The sequence below is a fragment of the Conger conger genome, chromosome 1 (genome assembly GCF_963514075.1).
Source record: "Conger conger chromosome 1, fConCon1.1, whole genome shotgun sequence".
NCBI lineage: Eukaryota > Metazoa > Chordata > Actinopteri > Anguilliformes > Congridae > Conger > Conger conger.
In genome coordinates this window covers 24,575,265-24,591,407 of record NC_083760.1, presented here as the reverse complement: position 1 = coordinate 24,591,407, position 16,143 = coordinate 24,575,265, and the positions used below count along the sequence as shown (strand labels likewise).

At 42.6% G+C, this 16,143-nt stretch overlaps 1 protein-coding gene across 1 annotated transcript in view; it reads right to left on the bottom strand.

Moving 5' to 3' along the window:
- The window catches only part of mdga2a (MAM domain containing glycosylphosphatidylinositol anchor 2a), a 246,608-nt gene that overhangs the window by 73,215 nt on the left and 157,250 nt on the right, over positions 1–16,143 (bottom strand). Inside the window, exon 8 of the mRNA XM_061247358.1 lies at positions 13,974–14,267. Within this exon, the coding sequence (XP_061103342.1) occupies positions 13,974–14,267 (294 nt within the window). The remainder of the gene's footprint in view (positions 1–13,973; positions 14,268–16,143) is intronic.

The window sequence follows — 16,143 nt, the reverse complement described above, 5'->3', positions numbered from 1 at the left end:
ATTATTTATAATTATTAATATTGTTATTATTATTACCACCCTTCAAACCCCCTCGCTTCAGTGGAACGCACCTTCAGCCTCTATCAGGCTACTGAATGCAGCTCTGCATATGACTCAGAAATGAATTACTGGGGATCTCAGACAGGGCTATTGAAATGCTGGGTACAGAGAAGGCGGGTAGGGGACTTGGGAAGAACAGCATCTTGGAGGATTGGCGGGTGAGCATGAAGATCAGGGCCCAAAGTGAAAACCCTCAAATTTACCGCATAAACATCCAAATCCCCTGCTTCCAATGCAGTGTGGGCACACAGGTTTTCCTGGCTTTCTGAAAGCCATAGAAGGTTGTCACAGCCAACACAGTCGCTCAGGCTGGCCCATTAGGATTAACGTGTTCTAGACAATGGGAGATGTCTGGGCTGGGGACATCTGTGCTTGCAATGACTGCAGCAACAGATAACCGCTTACATATCATGCAAATTGGTTTACGCTGTCCTGAGGGCATGTTCCTATTGCCCTTGAAATCTACCTGGATTCAGAGATCAAGTGACTAATGAGTAATCTGATATGATTAATGGTAATCACTTTCAGTTAATAGGATACACTTTAAACATTGATCAAGATCCGTGAAGCGATGCATCTGTTCAGGTAATTAATCAGTTCAGACACGCAGCAAGCTCAGAGTGAAAGGTTTCATTGAGGGCCAACTTCACTGAATCGATTTGCCAGTAGGTTTACCCATAAGCAACATTAATATATATAACAACATTTTAATAAATGCAAGTGTAATTTTTCTTTAGCACGGGTAAATATTGATTAGTACAGGGCCTGTGTGACCCACTGAATCTGATTCCTCTGCCATTCATATCTAATTCCCCTGAAATTAAGCCCAGTTTGAGTTGATGGCTCATTTTAGTGAGATTAAATTACCGGTTAAGGAAACAAATCCTGATGACAGATGAATAGCATTGGAGACATTAATCCAAATACTACAACAAGACATTAGTCAGTTGTGTTTTGAATCTAAAGAAGCTGTGCCATAATTGTGAGTAGAAAAACAGCCCTCATGATTTACCGTATGGCATAAGTACTGAACTACATTTAAGTTAAATAAAGGTTACACAGAATAAATCAACAATAAAATAATTTCTCTGTATGGGGGAAACAGTCAAGCTGTGCCACCTCTGCAATACTTGACCAAGACCTTGTAGCAGTTGGCCTGAAAACTGTGAAAAGGTGGTAAGAATAACTAGCGGTGAGATTTGTTCATGATTAGAGCAGCAGTGAAATTGTTCCTGTAAGGACAGGTCTCATTAAAATGTGAAAACAGCAAGTAGTCGATCAGGGCTGAAGTTAAACTAGTGTGAGATTATGTGCGTGTTCACCTTGAGCTGTGGGTTGAAGCTTCATGTTTATACATTCTTTGAAAAGTCTTGCTCTCCCGATGCATGAGTACGAGTTAGAGCAGTGATTACAATGCTCTTCGCTTTCTCTACATCCAGAGCTGAGAAGCTACAGCCTGCAGCTGTTCCCATGCTTCCCTTCTCCTCTCCTCCATCTAAACTCTTTGGCATGTGTGGGAGCCAGATGGCAGAATGCTGCAAGCTCGAAGATTAATAATTAGCCCTTCAGTGATCTGAGGCTAAACTGCACTATTTCAAATTTGCACTTGTCATGAGAGGCAGGGGCTTGAGCCAGCCAGGGTCAGAGTAGAAAAAGAAATTGCATTCAACTGGTACGGTGAGTAAGGTCTGCCCTGGGGTGGCACAAAACCCATCTTCTTTCTCCTGCCCCACTATACTGCCAGTGCTGACATCAACACATGCAACGGTATTATTTATTAATGATGGGGATCCCAATCTGTAGGTAGGCACCCCATGTTGTCGAGGATGGGGTCACCTGAAAATTTGGAAAAAGATCAACTTAAATTTTTGTCTCTTTAAAATATGTGAATGTAGGTCACTGCATGTTTAACATTATAACAACCCAACTATAATAAAGCAATGTGGCAGGAGAGGTTGTGGTATATTTCAAGTATAGCCGTGGCTAAAGGGTGTTGTCAGGCACAAGATGTGTGTGGGTGGGTTGGGGTCATGAAAGTTTGTGAACATTAATTTGGGTTCACATCAGAAAGATGTTTGGGAACCCGTGTATCACTGTGTTTGTTTAGTTATTTACTTACTCACCTACTTAGTTTCTGTGGAGGGCTGCTCATTAAATTGGGGTCACCTTGCCTGGCATAGTATGCAGGCCTAGCAGTCAGTACGACAGGATGCCATGCGGCACCATCTGGAGCATCGATGTCCTCTCCGAACCAGGCACTTCCCGAACTCCCCCCACTTTACCTACGACAGCACAACCCTCCAGAGTCACAATGACATCCCACTAACTGAGCCTGATGGGGGCTGCAGTCCTTCTGGTGCTCGCTGCACTCCGCACGACACCCCATCCCCTCTCGCAGACACTGGGAGCTAACGCTTTGAAATATGCAAATGCCGTCACCACGCCCGTCGTCGACGGAGAGGCGGCTGGAATTAAAATGCGAGTGTCGGCCAGCCGCGGACTGAAGGTTAAAAATAGCCCGGGATAGAACGCGGGTGTCACAGGGTGGTGACTGATTATCGACAACGTGAGTCACTCCGCCAATCCCTGCAGCCGGCTGGGTGAGGAGAGCTCGGTGACTGGGTACAGGGAGCAGGCTAATTAAGGTGTGTTTACAGCACAATCTTTGACATAAATCAACTAACGAGAGGATACAATAAGACAACGTGTCAGGCCGGCCTGGTGTGTGTGTGTGTTTGTGTGTGTGTGGGGGAGGGGGAGGGGAGATAGGGGAGACTCTGGTGGTCGTGAGATGTTTTAAATGTGACCAACACCTTTGAATTAGCACGATTTCTATATGACCTAAAAGAGCTAATTAGTTCAATATTCCTACATATAAAACACTTGTATTAAATAAGTGTGAGCATAGTTATATTTTAACCACGACCCCATAATAGGGTTTCCAAAATCATCATTTAGAGATACCATAAGTTTAGAGCAGGGGTGTCAAACTCCAGTCCTGGAGGGCCACAGTGTCTGTTTTTGGCGTGCATCAGCACAAGTGATGAATTGAAGTCTTACATTGGCTAAAGAGTCCACACACCTTGTTCTCAAGCCATTAATTGGATGCTGATTCAAAGGAAATCACAAATACCTGCAGACACTGCGGCCCTCCAGGACCGGAGTTTAACATCCCTGGTTTAGAGGTTGCCTGTGATCCTCCTTCAAATGCAGTGTCTATCAAAACTAGGATTTGATTATGTCTTCATTAGCACAGCGCCCAACCAAATTACACAGGAAACACCATTTGTTCACGATTACCTTGGCATTAGGCAATTAGAGGCCCGCTTCCACCCAAAGCCTGGCTTATGCATGGAAAAGGTTTGAATGGCTGTGTCATTTTGCAGGTACTGTACATGAACCATTAAATAATGCATTATCCCATTGTATTCGTAATCACAGCTTAAATAGAAATGTGCAGTATTCAAAGATGAATGAAAGAAGCCTTTAAGGGGAAGATAATTTTGTTCACCTTCCCACGTCCTTTACATCTGTGCAATGCATTAAGATGGAACACGTAAATAGATTGACAAATCATGAAGTCATTTCTTCATTATTTATACATGCTCTCTGGAGCTTTAGCATACTATAGCTTTTACTATTTCTACAATGCCTCTACAAACATGGCACCCGTCAAACAGAGCTGCTATGACAAGAATCTTAAATAAAAAATGCATGTTCCAAGCCCATGCTACAGCAATAAATAGATATGTGCTCTTGAACTGCAGACGCCAGCTTAAAGTGGCTGATCAGCAGCAGCAGCGACTACATCCATGCATCTCAACCATGGCCATTATATCAGTGCACCCTGGCTCACGTTCTGGGGCAACAGGCAGCAACTCTCAATCATAGTCCATTTGAGGGAGACATACAGCAGCACAATTGTTTTTCAAACTGCATTATGACTTAATGACTTTTGCTGCCGATTTCTTCCAGCCGTTTTACGGCTCAAAATAAACACGCCGTCCGTCGGAAAGCGGGAAGGCGGGTGTGCGGGGGGGTGTAGGGGGGCACGGAGGGCCCGTATTAAGCATGATCGAGGGCATACTGTAGAAGTTTCTTTCTGTTCCTGCGTGAGGCCCCTAACCTGCAAGCCCTCTTAACTGCGACTCAAGCAGTTTTCCTTTGCTCTGCGGTTCCCGCATTTGATTACAGAAATAATGGGATGTGGCAGTTCAATGTACACCGACTCAGTATAAGCTTGTATTGGTAAGCTTGTGTGCACATTTCTGCATTCATTATTAGGCTTGACGCCTCACTTTTACTGTGAATTGCACTATGCCTTTATTATTGTATCTGTAACAAGATACACTGTGTGTACACTCCAAGATGACCTTGTAAGTCACTTTATATAAAACAAAATATTAATGAATACCAATACTGCCTTTTGGGTCTGGCAATGCATATGATATCATGCACTGGGAGGGGGGCAAGGAAGCCAAAACACAGTCACACTTTGCTTGAACTCCTCACCATAAGGCTGTCATAACACTGTCATACACATGATATAGCAGCCGTCACAAGATGGCATAACAGATGATGTCAGTTGATGTCAGTTGATGTCAAATGATATGAAACCATCATACTTTTATCAAATATTACTGTCATAAAATTTACCAATAAAAGTATGACAGTCTGTTATGCAGTCTTGACAGCTGTTATGTCGTGTATGACAGTGTTACGTCAGTCATGGTGAGGGGTTCAAGTAAAGTGTTAACGTGGGAATAGCAGATGCTGGGTTGTCAAGTGATACATCTCATCAGGACAGTACAAATTAATGCCCAACTTGGCCTCACCTATTTGCATTGCTGCAGTCGACTAATCGACACACGAGAAGCAGGGGAGGAAGATGATAATAAAGCTGACTGTTAAACTTCAAAAGTGCCAAAGCGATCCTTTGCAGTCAAATTTTCCTCAAAGTGGAGTTTGATATAAGTTGGCAGGAAACTAGGTTGGGATGGGAGAAAAATAGGCTCAAGGGATGCTCTGTTTTTTTGGACTGAGAAACTGGTGGAATGGTAAAGCCCTACGGTAATGTGTCGCACAAAGGGCAGTGTTTTACTGATGGTCGTCCTACTTTTCGTCCTGTTTGTTTCTGTGTCCTGAAGATGCGCTCTTTGTTCACAATTGGCTCTTCTGTCTCTGGCTTGATGCCTCACTTAAGCTTGGTATATTATAAAGATGACAGTGCTTTCAGGAAGGAGATCTCTTGGTCCTGACGCAGCACAAAGAAGCACTTACAGTATCTTCTCGTCTTGTTCCAAACATCACATCGCTGGTTCTGTCGACACAATTAATGAACCCGGCCTCTAAACAACTCAACATCAAAGGCTCAGATCGTACAGTCATTTAAACTTCCAGCATGGAATGGACAGGCTCCAGACAGACCTTTTTAGGGCTGCAGTTGAGGACTTCTACAGCTGAAAACTTGTGGGTCTCCTCGAACTGCATGCTCGGGCGATGTCGCTTGCAATAGCAGCGTATTTTAAAGTAAGTATTCTCCCCAAATCTACATAAATGAATACTAGTGGGGATAAATTAGCTCGCTGCTAATTAGGCTGGGAGCCAGCTTTGAATGCCACGCTTAACGAACAGCGGGGATTTAAAACAGTTCTGTGACAGAGCCCGTTATTGGGTACAAGTGGGAATCGTCATCCCTGGCTCACGTTCCTTCCTCCCCTCACCCCACTTAATCACAAAGCCGATAATTATGTGCCCCTTATTCCAATTTTGTGCTGCAGAATTCAACTATTATTTATTGTGTCCTGGTAAAGGGGGTAATGGTGAGGGGGGGCGGAAGATTCATTTCGAGCGGCTAATATAAATCTGAGCATTTAATATGCTTTTTTCCTTTCCCCTTTCAAATGAAGCACCCATGTTTCAAGTGATCATTAAATTCTGCAGTGGTGCTTCTTTACCGAGCTGCTTGGATCAGTGCGGTTCATAATCCTTTTAATTACGTATTAGTTTTATGGGGAGGGGGGGTTATTGCAGTGAATCAAACATGAGAGCTAATTGCAACCTTGCAGAGAGGAACAGCTGGATCTGGACTGGCCTGAGTCTCTCCCTCACGCCGTCTGGAGGGGGGTTTATTTTGTGCAATCAGGATTGCAGTCAGGAAAGGTAATTTGTTCCCCTGATTTTGCATAAGTCATTATGACTGTGGTAGGCATTGTTCCTCTCGATCCAGTGACTTAGCAGTCTGGAAGTTCACATAATTTCCACCATAATTCACCATCTGTTTGGTTCGGTGGCTAGTTGCCTGAAAGTTCTAATATGTTTATACACATTTTTTATATTATAATGTATATATTTTTGCTGTACATTTTTTGGTACTTGTTGATGCCTTTTACCCTTTTTTAGCAATTTTTTACATTTTCAGCTGTTTACTAAATGTGCACTAAATATGGAAGAAGGCAGTGGGTTCAAGAGTTTGAGCATAGCCCATACTTCAGACTTTTGTAGCACAGAATTTTCCTCCTATCAAGGAGGGGTGCCCTTTCATCACTTGTCACAAGATTCGTCAGTAGATTGAGGAAATGTAAAAGGCTATAGGAGCAATTAAGCTCCACATAATACAGCTAAGTTAGCTCACTAGCTCAAATTGTTTTCAACAAACTAGCAGCAAGACTGTTTTAGCAAATTCATTTGAAATGGCCGACTTTATCATAATCTTATATGAATTCAAGCATCTGCTCTAAACAATTCACAAAGGTCTCATCTAGCAGGGAAAAGTTGAGCATGCTGAAGTGCTGCTTTTTCGATCCGGGCAGATTGAGCACTTATCCCCACTAACCAGCTACTCGAATCATGTAGATAATTGGGTGAAACGATCTTAACACTGCCTGCCTTGGCCCTCCTGATGGCATTGCATTGGACAATCTACTGTAACATTAGCTTGCAAACAACAAGCAATACAAGCACAACACAGTCACGAAAGACAGAGGGAAGTGTTTGCTCCACCCTGCAACAATACTAGCACAGGCAGACAGAACAAACACGTTTTGGCCGGGTAATTCTATGCTTACAAGCATAGTATTAACAATAGTTATTTTATCCTAAAACTAGCAACCTGTTAGCTGCATGTCATGGCAAGGCCAAACTGTCGGCTAGTTCATGAACAATGTATTGCTTGCTCCATAAATGTTGTTTTTTACCACATAATTGTTTTGTGGGTTTTAGCAGAATCATACCCACATAGACCCTGGAATATGATGCAGAAGCGAAACAAGCACTGTGTGACACCAGAGAATGCTTGTTGAGACTCACGGCTGCACTTAGCGCACAGTAATGTTTTTTGCTATAGATTTACATCACAAATCTGTATATTGGCATGGTCCATATACTACAATATACAGAAACCTAGCTACAGTATATTTAAACAAAGTAGATCCTAGACACTCGAAAAAAAGGCAGTGGGTTGAAGGCTGTAGCAAATTGGTTTATTATATGTATGAGCTCATTTGTCTTGCGATATGAATCTCACGCTTTCCAGTAGTCAAAAGTTGGCAGCCCTGTACCCGCTAGCAAGTCTTTAAACATCATTAAACATCATTCACTAGCTAAGTTGGGCTTGCTCTATGGGCTTGGCCTATCCCAAAGCAGGATTACCATGTTAGCTGGATAAATTCACCTAGTTCTTTGTTGGACAGGTGTAGCATATGGTTTTTCCTCATTGCGATGACCAAATTATTAAATCAGTGTGTTCTTTTTCTTCTTAATGATGTTCCAAACAGTTGTTCAAGTCTAAGGTTTGGCCTACATCTCTATTTTTCTCAGCCTCATAATGACTTCCTTGAGTTTCTTCAAGTCCTTGTGTTGACAAACACCAATAACAAACTCTAAAGGCAATCAAAAGCCAAGAATCAAGCCTAGATACTGAACGCTCTCTTGTACTTGTACTAAGGAAGCACACCTCCCTAATCGGAAACACCCAAACGTTATGCTGCCCTGAAATGGAGGGGACTATGTGTAAAATGTTCTGTATTTTCTAAATGGTGAAACAAAAATATGTTCAAGAATGCGGAATTGTGGAGTGGAGAGAGACAGGATGGGAGTACATAGCCAAATCAAGAAGAAAATATGCTTTTGTCCCAAATATTATGAAGCTCATAGTAGACCAAAATTCTGCTGCCTGTTCCCTTTAATATTGACACTAAAAACAGACCAGTAGTTTCGCCATACCAGGAGATGCAGTGGATTTGGCAGTTTTGACATAATTCAAGGGCCTGTCCGTTTTTTTATTTTTTATTACTGGATTATTTATGCCTGCACACCATTGGCAGCTGGTGGAAACATAACAAGTGCAGCACTTGACCTTTGCAAATGATAACGAGTCTCCAGTCAGCTGGCCATATCCGGTGATGAGCTTGGATAACAGTGAACCCACTGGCTTGGTCACGATCCTCTTATCCCAGCTCGACTCTGGAGCGGTGGGTGGAGGGTTGGGTTGGGGGTTGATCCCGGAGAACTGCTCATCATGTAACGGAGTATCCATCTGTTTTACGCTGAAGTGCCTGGCCAATAAATGTGATTAACCCTTCTATCCAGAAGTCTGGCTACATGGCACCCTCTGCACAGAGACAGAGGAGCCAACCGAAGCAGTGTTAATTGGGTTCAAATGCATTACCTGTGAACACTCTGTGTCTGTTTATCAGTGGCCTTTCTATTAGAGCTCGTCCTTTTTAATTATCATCAATTCTCCTGGGCTTCGTTTTTCCTTTTTTGTTCCATTGCCTCTTTTACTATATAAAATTCATCTTTACTTTTCCATCACTGGCATTTTCCTAAATGTGTATACTATCTTTGTCACTAGTAAACCTTTCACTTAAATAAACAACCAGTGATGTGTCTGACACCATTGATCTTGCCATATTAATAAATAGACTAAAATAATGTATAGGTGTCTCAGAGACTGCTTCACATCATATCTTTCTGATACATCTCTTACAGTGTCTATTAGACATGTTTTCTTCAAAAGCTGCTAAAATGACTTTTGGGCTGCCTCAAGGCTCTGTTTTGGGGCCAGTTTTGTTCTCTATGTATATGTTGTACCTTGGGACACATCATTCATTGACATGACATTTCTTTTCATTGTTATGCTGATGATATACATGTCTGTATATTATGTATCTGTACATAAACCCCAATGATTTTAGTAGGCAGTTTTCTTTGACTGCTTGAATGATATTAAGAACTGGATGGCACAAAATGTCCTTCGGCTCAATTCAGTGCTTTTCATTGGCCCTGAGCAAGTTTCTGGGTTTCAGCAGTCCCTGGGGTCCGGACTCCTAGTGTTATAGCGGCATTGGTGATGACGAGTTCAGTGAGCACCTTCGCTACATAGCTGCTGTGATCAAGCCTTCTGCCCAAAACCTTGGCATTATTTTTTACTTTGCTTTTACTTATGAGGAACAAGTGCGAGCAGTTGTTAAATCATGTTTTTATAATCTCTGGGTCATATTCAAGATTTTTCTCTTAATACAATAAGAAAGAGTCTTAAGAAAGAGTGATTCATGCTTTTATCACATCTAGAGTGACTAGAGCAACTCACCATACTCCTCACTAAGCCAAAAGGCCCCTGTTTTGTCCAAAATGCAGCGGCAAGGATTTTAACTAGAACCACAATTTGCAGAGACAATTTAAACATTTTATTGATATAATATGAAGCCCTTCATGGTCTAGCCCATCCCTATATCTCTGAGCTTTAAATTCCCTACCACCAGTCACACAGCCTGAGGTCTGCGGGCAAAGCTCCGTCCCAAAGTCTAGTTCGAAATAAAAAGGCGATGTGGCTTTTGCTGCCAGGGCCCCAAGACTCCAAGAAGTCCATCTTAAAGTCACAATTAAAAATATACTTTTATAGGACTGCTTTTACCTTTACATCTCGGGTTTTAATTATTTAACTTTATTGAATTTTATTACCCAGTTTTTTTCTGTATCTTGTTTCTGTTTGTATTTGCTTACTTTGTACAGCACAGTGCTATATGAATAAAGTTATTGTTATTATTATAACCAAAAACCACTCGAGTGCTACATACTCTGAGTCATCCAGCAAACCCACTTTCTTCTGATCCGTACACTCTGACTGCTCAGTTTTCTGTAATAACTAGAGCAACATAGAGGTGCATACCATCACTCTTCCCCTTGAAGCAGTTTTCACCTATGTCGGGTACTTCACCCATGTCTGACAGGTCAAACATATGACCGCTACAGCCCCGGGAATGGCAAACGACCGGGTTATTGCATGGCTCGTGCTCTTCAATTGTTTCTCTTTTTTTAATTATCTAATGGTCAGCTAAACTGAACGGCTTGCAATGGGCCTGACCTGCAATCCATCCTTTTCATTGATTATATTGACGTTACAATGAAAGTACAGCTGGGATTGCAACGGCAATGCACACTTTTTCTACACTTGTGTGTAGAGAGACAATGCTTGTGTGAGAAAATGGGAAGTATTGATTGTGTAGAATTGCACAGGCGACATCCGATTCAAACAACTTCTTAATTTGGGAGCAAGATCAAGGCAAACCACAGCCATTAATCTGGAAAAAAAGACGGTCTCATCTTTCAGTCTGCTACATCCAATTACAAACCTTTACCGTGAAAATTTGTCATGCATATACAGTATGTAGTTACTGAACAAACTTATTCTACAATAACTCAGAGAGAGAGAGCGCTAAATATTTTTCATTAATATATATATATATGTATATATATATATATATATATATATATATATATATATATATATATATATATATATATATGTGTGTATATATATATATATATATACATACAGAGGGGGGGGGAGAGAGAGAGAGAGAGAGAGAGATTGAGAGAGAGAGAGAGAATTTGGATGGGAGAAAGGGGTGAAAAGACTCAGTTTAACTCAGATAAAGTAGCAAACACTAGCTATGAGTTAAAATGCATGAAAGCATTCATCTAACAACAGTTCAATATTCATGGAGCAGTGGCCAGTGAATAACATGGCATGTACTATATACACCAATGTCAATTGTCTTTGTTTCCTGCAGCACTACCCTTCCTAAAGAGCTGAACATGTGACTGAATACTGTTCAGCTGTGGAGCATTAAGTGGCTGTATTACTTTGCCCACTCTTCCGGGGCCAGGATCGGAGGGCAGGAATCAAGATAAGATGATCCACAGAGAAAGGGGAAATGATTAAATAGTGCATGAACACAAACTGCACAAAAAGCTAGGGTGGTGGGGGCTGTGCTAACAGATGGCGCTAAAGCATTAGTGTGGTTGCTATGCTGAATGGGTAAGGGGGAGGAAAATAGAGGAGCTTTTTCTATTTCATCCCTAATATAACAGAGTAATGGCATGGGGGGGGGGGGGGGTTATTTCAGTGAAAATCCAGAGGCAATCAAGGGGCCCTCTTTTTTTCCCCCCAAGTGGTCAACTCCTCCCACTCTCCCATCTTATTCTCCCTCTATCGTCTTTATCTTTATCTCTCTCTGTCCCTCTCTCTCTCTCTCTCTCTCTCTCACTCTTTCTCCCTCCCTCCCTGTGTGAGTACTCAGCTGTCACAGAAATGAGCCCACGTCATTCAGTGGCAGACGTGTGTGCCCAGATCGTTCACAATTAATGACGTTAGAGTGGGGATTATCACCAGCCTTTCTGCCGCTTTTATTTTGAAAAAGGGAACGCAGTCAGAATAGAAGGGGGGAAAAAAACAGAATAGATTCTAAAAGGAGGCATCTGGGTGATGCAGATAGATGTGGAATGTATGAGTCATCACCATCAGGGCCCTCCATTCCACTGGGTCATACAGTGGAGCATTACTGGAGGGTGCTCCAGACAGCTGGAGCATAATACTGGAGATAAAATGGAGACATTTCCTCATCCTGTCAATAACACAGGACATGAAGAAAGCAGATAAAATACACAAAGTATTCCACTTGTTGATTGTGCGCAGTATCTGAAATGCGCAAAGGGAGCAAGGAAGACCCAGAAAGGTTGCTTGGAAACGAGAGATAATGGAATCCTTGCTGAACTGTTTCCACCGAAGTCAGACAGTTCTATTGGGCGTTCAGCCTTAGTTCTCTATTTGATAACTGTTTCGGGGTGTTCTGCTATGATATTGTTATCCAGTCACATAGTGCAACACAGGCCTGGCTCTCGCCTTTGTGACACCGTAGGAGAGATTGGAGGCCGGTCAGAGTGGGGCGGCGGGGGGTGGTGGTGGATGCGGTTATGGGGTGCTGACTATCATTTCCTTTATTCCTCCTTCAGCTTGGTGCCTCTCCAGGTGCGAGGCGCCCCCGAGGCGATTGTTTATATCACCTCTGCCTAGAACCAGCCCTGGTGCAGCACATACTTTAACCCCATTGGCAGAGTCAGGTTTTCTGCATTGCTGCCATATCTTTCCAATACAATTTCCCTGTCGGCTTATCTTCAAATTCAAATATGTGTGCCTCAACTTTCCACTGTTCAGCTACCACGACTGCCAGAGGCACTGTGAAAGATGGGCTGGCTTTACTGAGTGAGCAGCCTCTGTATGTGTGTGTACATGCATGTGTGTGTGCGCATTGTCGGGTGCTTGTATATACATACAGTATCTATATACTGTATATGGCCCTGCTAAAACAGCTGGCAGCTGGTTTTTCAGACTAGCTTCATAGTCCACATGGTTTCCCCAGCTCAAGCTACTGTATGTTTTAAAACAGCTGGTGTCTGGTACTTTCAAGCTGGTAATAGCAGGATTTTACACCAGGCTTGCACTTTGTTAGATACTTCACAGTTGAGTATAAAAGCATCGGCAGAATTCTGCCATTCACTGTCAGAGGGGCAGAATTGCAAGGTGATGTGCAGATAAATGTCCTGTACAACCAGACCGGTTGTGAGGTGTGAGTGGTTTGGCGCGGGGTGTCCACTTCAGCAGGAAATGAGAGAGAGAAACAGTGGCGGTAGCAGTCTGGGCCTGATCAATACCCTCGGTGTGCTTCAACAAGCTGGCCCCAGACACTCAACATCCCTGTGGGTTTCATAACTAATTTCCAACTCACACATACAAAGAATGCCGCCAGTTCAGCGGGCTGTGAATATCTCAAAATGAATCATAAAGGGTCTCCATGCACCACGCTCGCCACTAATTTACATGGTTTACTGCCTACATATAAAATATACAGGCATTCGGGGAGAAATGCATTCCGTTTAATTGCCTTGGCCTTTACAATTCATTGTGTAAGAAATCCACAAATGCTTGCTTAAATTCAATTTTTAAATGCTTCAAAAGTACAATAAAGTGCCGTGGTAGTTTGATTGACTGCTCCTCAAAGGTATGTATCTAGTATACTGTAGATGTACACAAACATCTACCTCATTTCCCTGGTCAGTGGTGAAATAATGTCAATGTATTTATTTATTTTTATAATTTTTTTATTCTGTTTTATTCTATTTTATCCCTCCTTTCCTTTTATGCTGCTGTTTGCTTGCTTTTATTCTGTTATCTATTCCTTTTGTTTTTCATATATGTGTGTTTTGTATCACTTGATTCAATCGCAGTCTGTGCAATGCAAAGGCGCATTTAGCCTTTCTATAAACCAGCGCCCAGATAATTAGAACAGAAATACAACAATGTTGTGATTGTCAATTAGCATTAGTAATGTCTAAGATACTCCTACTCATTTTCTTGATAGTAGGCCAAACTCTACCATCTGGAGCTACATCTGCATCTGATGTGAGCATCTAGCTGACATCAATTAGAGAGGAACTTCCATCTCAAACATGCCATTAACATTTTCTTTCGCTGCAACTCAGTACACAATAGCAGGACTGCTAGTTCTGATACAACCTGTCATGGATTCAAACCCCCCCCCCTCCACGCAAGCCAAGCACCAGGTACTCACACTGCACAATGAGATCCACAATGGCCTCCCGGGGCTTGACGTTGAAGCCGTTGTACTGACTGGTCTGGCAGCGGTAGGACCCGGTCATCTCCCGGGAGACGTTGACGATGCGCAGGATGCCGTCGTAGCTCTCCGTCTGCATGTTCCCGTCTGGCATGGGGGCCTCCTTGTCAGCCCGGGACCACAGAATGATGGGTTTGGGTTTTCCTGAAACAAGGCACTGAAGCTCCACCGTATCGCCCTCCTGGGTCACCAGGGGTGACTTCCCGCGTGGAACTGTCAGGTTCGGAGGAACTAAGGAAGAGAAAAACAGGGGAGGAACTGATATGGGGCTCTAGCAAGAGTGTAAACTGGATTATTGGGGTAGCTGGCTGAAGGAACCCCTCTGCTGCTATTAGGAGGTCAGACCCAACCGGCTAATCTCCCATGCCTCCAGTCCTGAAGACCACCTCTTTATTATTTGTGAGTCAATCTCAAAATGTACTCTGGAACACTGCTCATTCCAAGCTTACTGTATATTAAGACTAGTTTCTCCCTGGATGAGAGCTTTGTGCAAAGGTTGGAAGGAGTGGATTAGCAGGAATGTTCACGTATGTTTCAGCTCATTGTTATTTAAGCAATACACCCAATTTAATTTACCTTCGTACCAACCACAAACTATATGTTTATAGAGAGGTTATCAGTACAGCCATGAATACCCAATAGTGGATAGCATCTGATCGACTTTTGTCTAGTTTTAGTTCACTTGCCTTGCCTGCTCCCAGAAGAACAAGTTTACCCTGCATCTGCACAGAATCCCCTTTCTCGGTTGAATTTATGAATACTTGGATGCACAACTCCCTGTGCTCAGTCCGTCTACTGCTCTAATCCAACGTTTCTTGGGAAAACAGGAAGAAAAATACATCATTCCTGTAGGAAATTACTAAATGAGTTTCTGCTAATGTAAAGAATGTAAATATTTCTGCTTCAGGGAGTCCTGTAAGGGATCACTGCTATGTCAGTGGAATCCCCTGCTGCACTGAGAGCTTTGTGCTCCTCAGTGCATAACGGTGCTGGTGTTCCCTTGGCTCATGTTGCAAAATGACTGCAAGCTTTACTAACAATGAATGCTGTACTCTAAGAGGGTCTGGGCATACAGCTGTTGAAAGAACAGCCATAGGGTAGTTGGGCCATTCAAATCAGCACCATTCAAATCAGCCATTAAGTGAGGTGGGCAATCAAAGAACCTTGGTCTAGGAAAACTGTGATACACCATTATGAGGCAGAAGGATGTTCAAATTCTATTCACATTCTGCAGATTACTGTGAATCAACATAGGAGCATTATGCGGCAAAGTGTGGACCAGTTTTTTCATTTAAAAAATGTTCAGTGTCACTCGCACACTAAGTGTTATCTAGCATTTAGCTTTCCACATTTAAGAAGCCTTTGCTGCACTGAGAAGCACAAAACATGTTGAAGACTTGGTGTACTGGGATTCTGAATGGCATACATTGAATCTGGCAGATTTAGATGAAGGTTTTGGCAGATGGTTTCCAGGCTTGCTTCCACTTGTCACCACTCCAGCTTCCAGTGAGAAAGGATAAGTGCTTTATCACATTATCCACATTACCTGTGAGCATTATGGCATAATTTTTCCAACATGATGATGTCATCATTGTTATCATTTTTTGTTAGGTGGCTAGCTGGCAAGCTAGCAAGCAGCCCAGTTACAGTATACTTTAGCTAATCAACTACTTTAGCAAGCTAAATGCTCTATAGGGATGAGCCAGTACTTTTGTAACCTAGCAACCAATCAATGATTGGTATAATAAAAAAAAATATGCCAGTAGTTACATTGCACATATGTGATACTTCTTGACAGCATAACATGAAAATAGCATGTCAGTGGACCTCAAGCATCCATACCCGCCTCAGTGGCTTCACCTTTGAGAAAGTACTCAGATTCCCTCTCCCGCTGGGACTAAGAGTATCTCGCTGTCTGGGGCGCAAGCAGAACCTTTTACCTAATAGGTGGCTGCCAGGCAACAGCTACACCACTAAGCAAGCTGTTAAATGAATAAACACAGTAAATCATCATTTATTCACTTCACATCACAAATGAAGAGACCTTCCTAACAATCTTTAGAAATGAGCCCTTACCTATCCTTATATTTAAGATGAAATCTCAGTG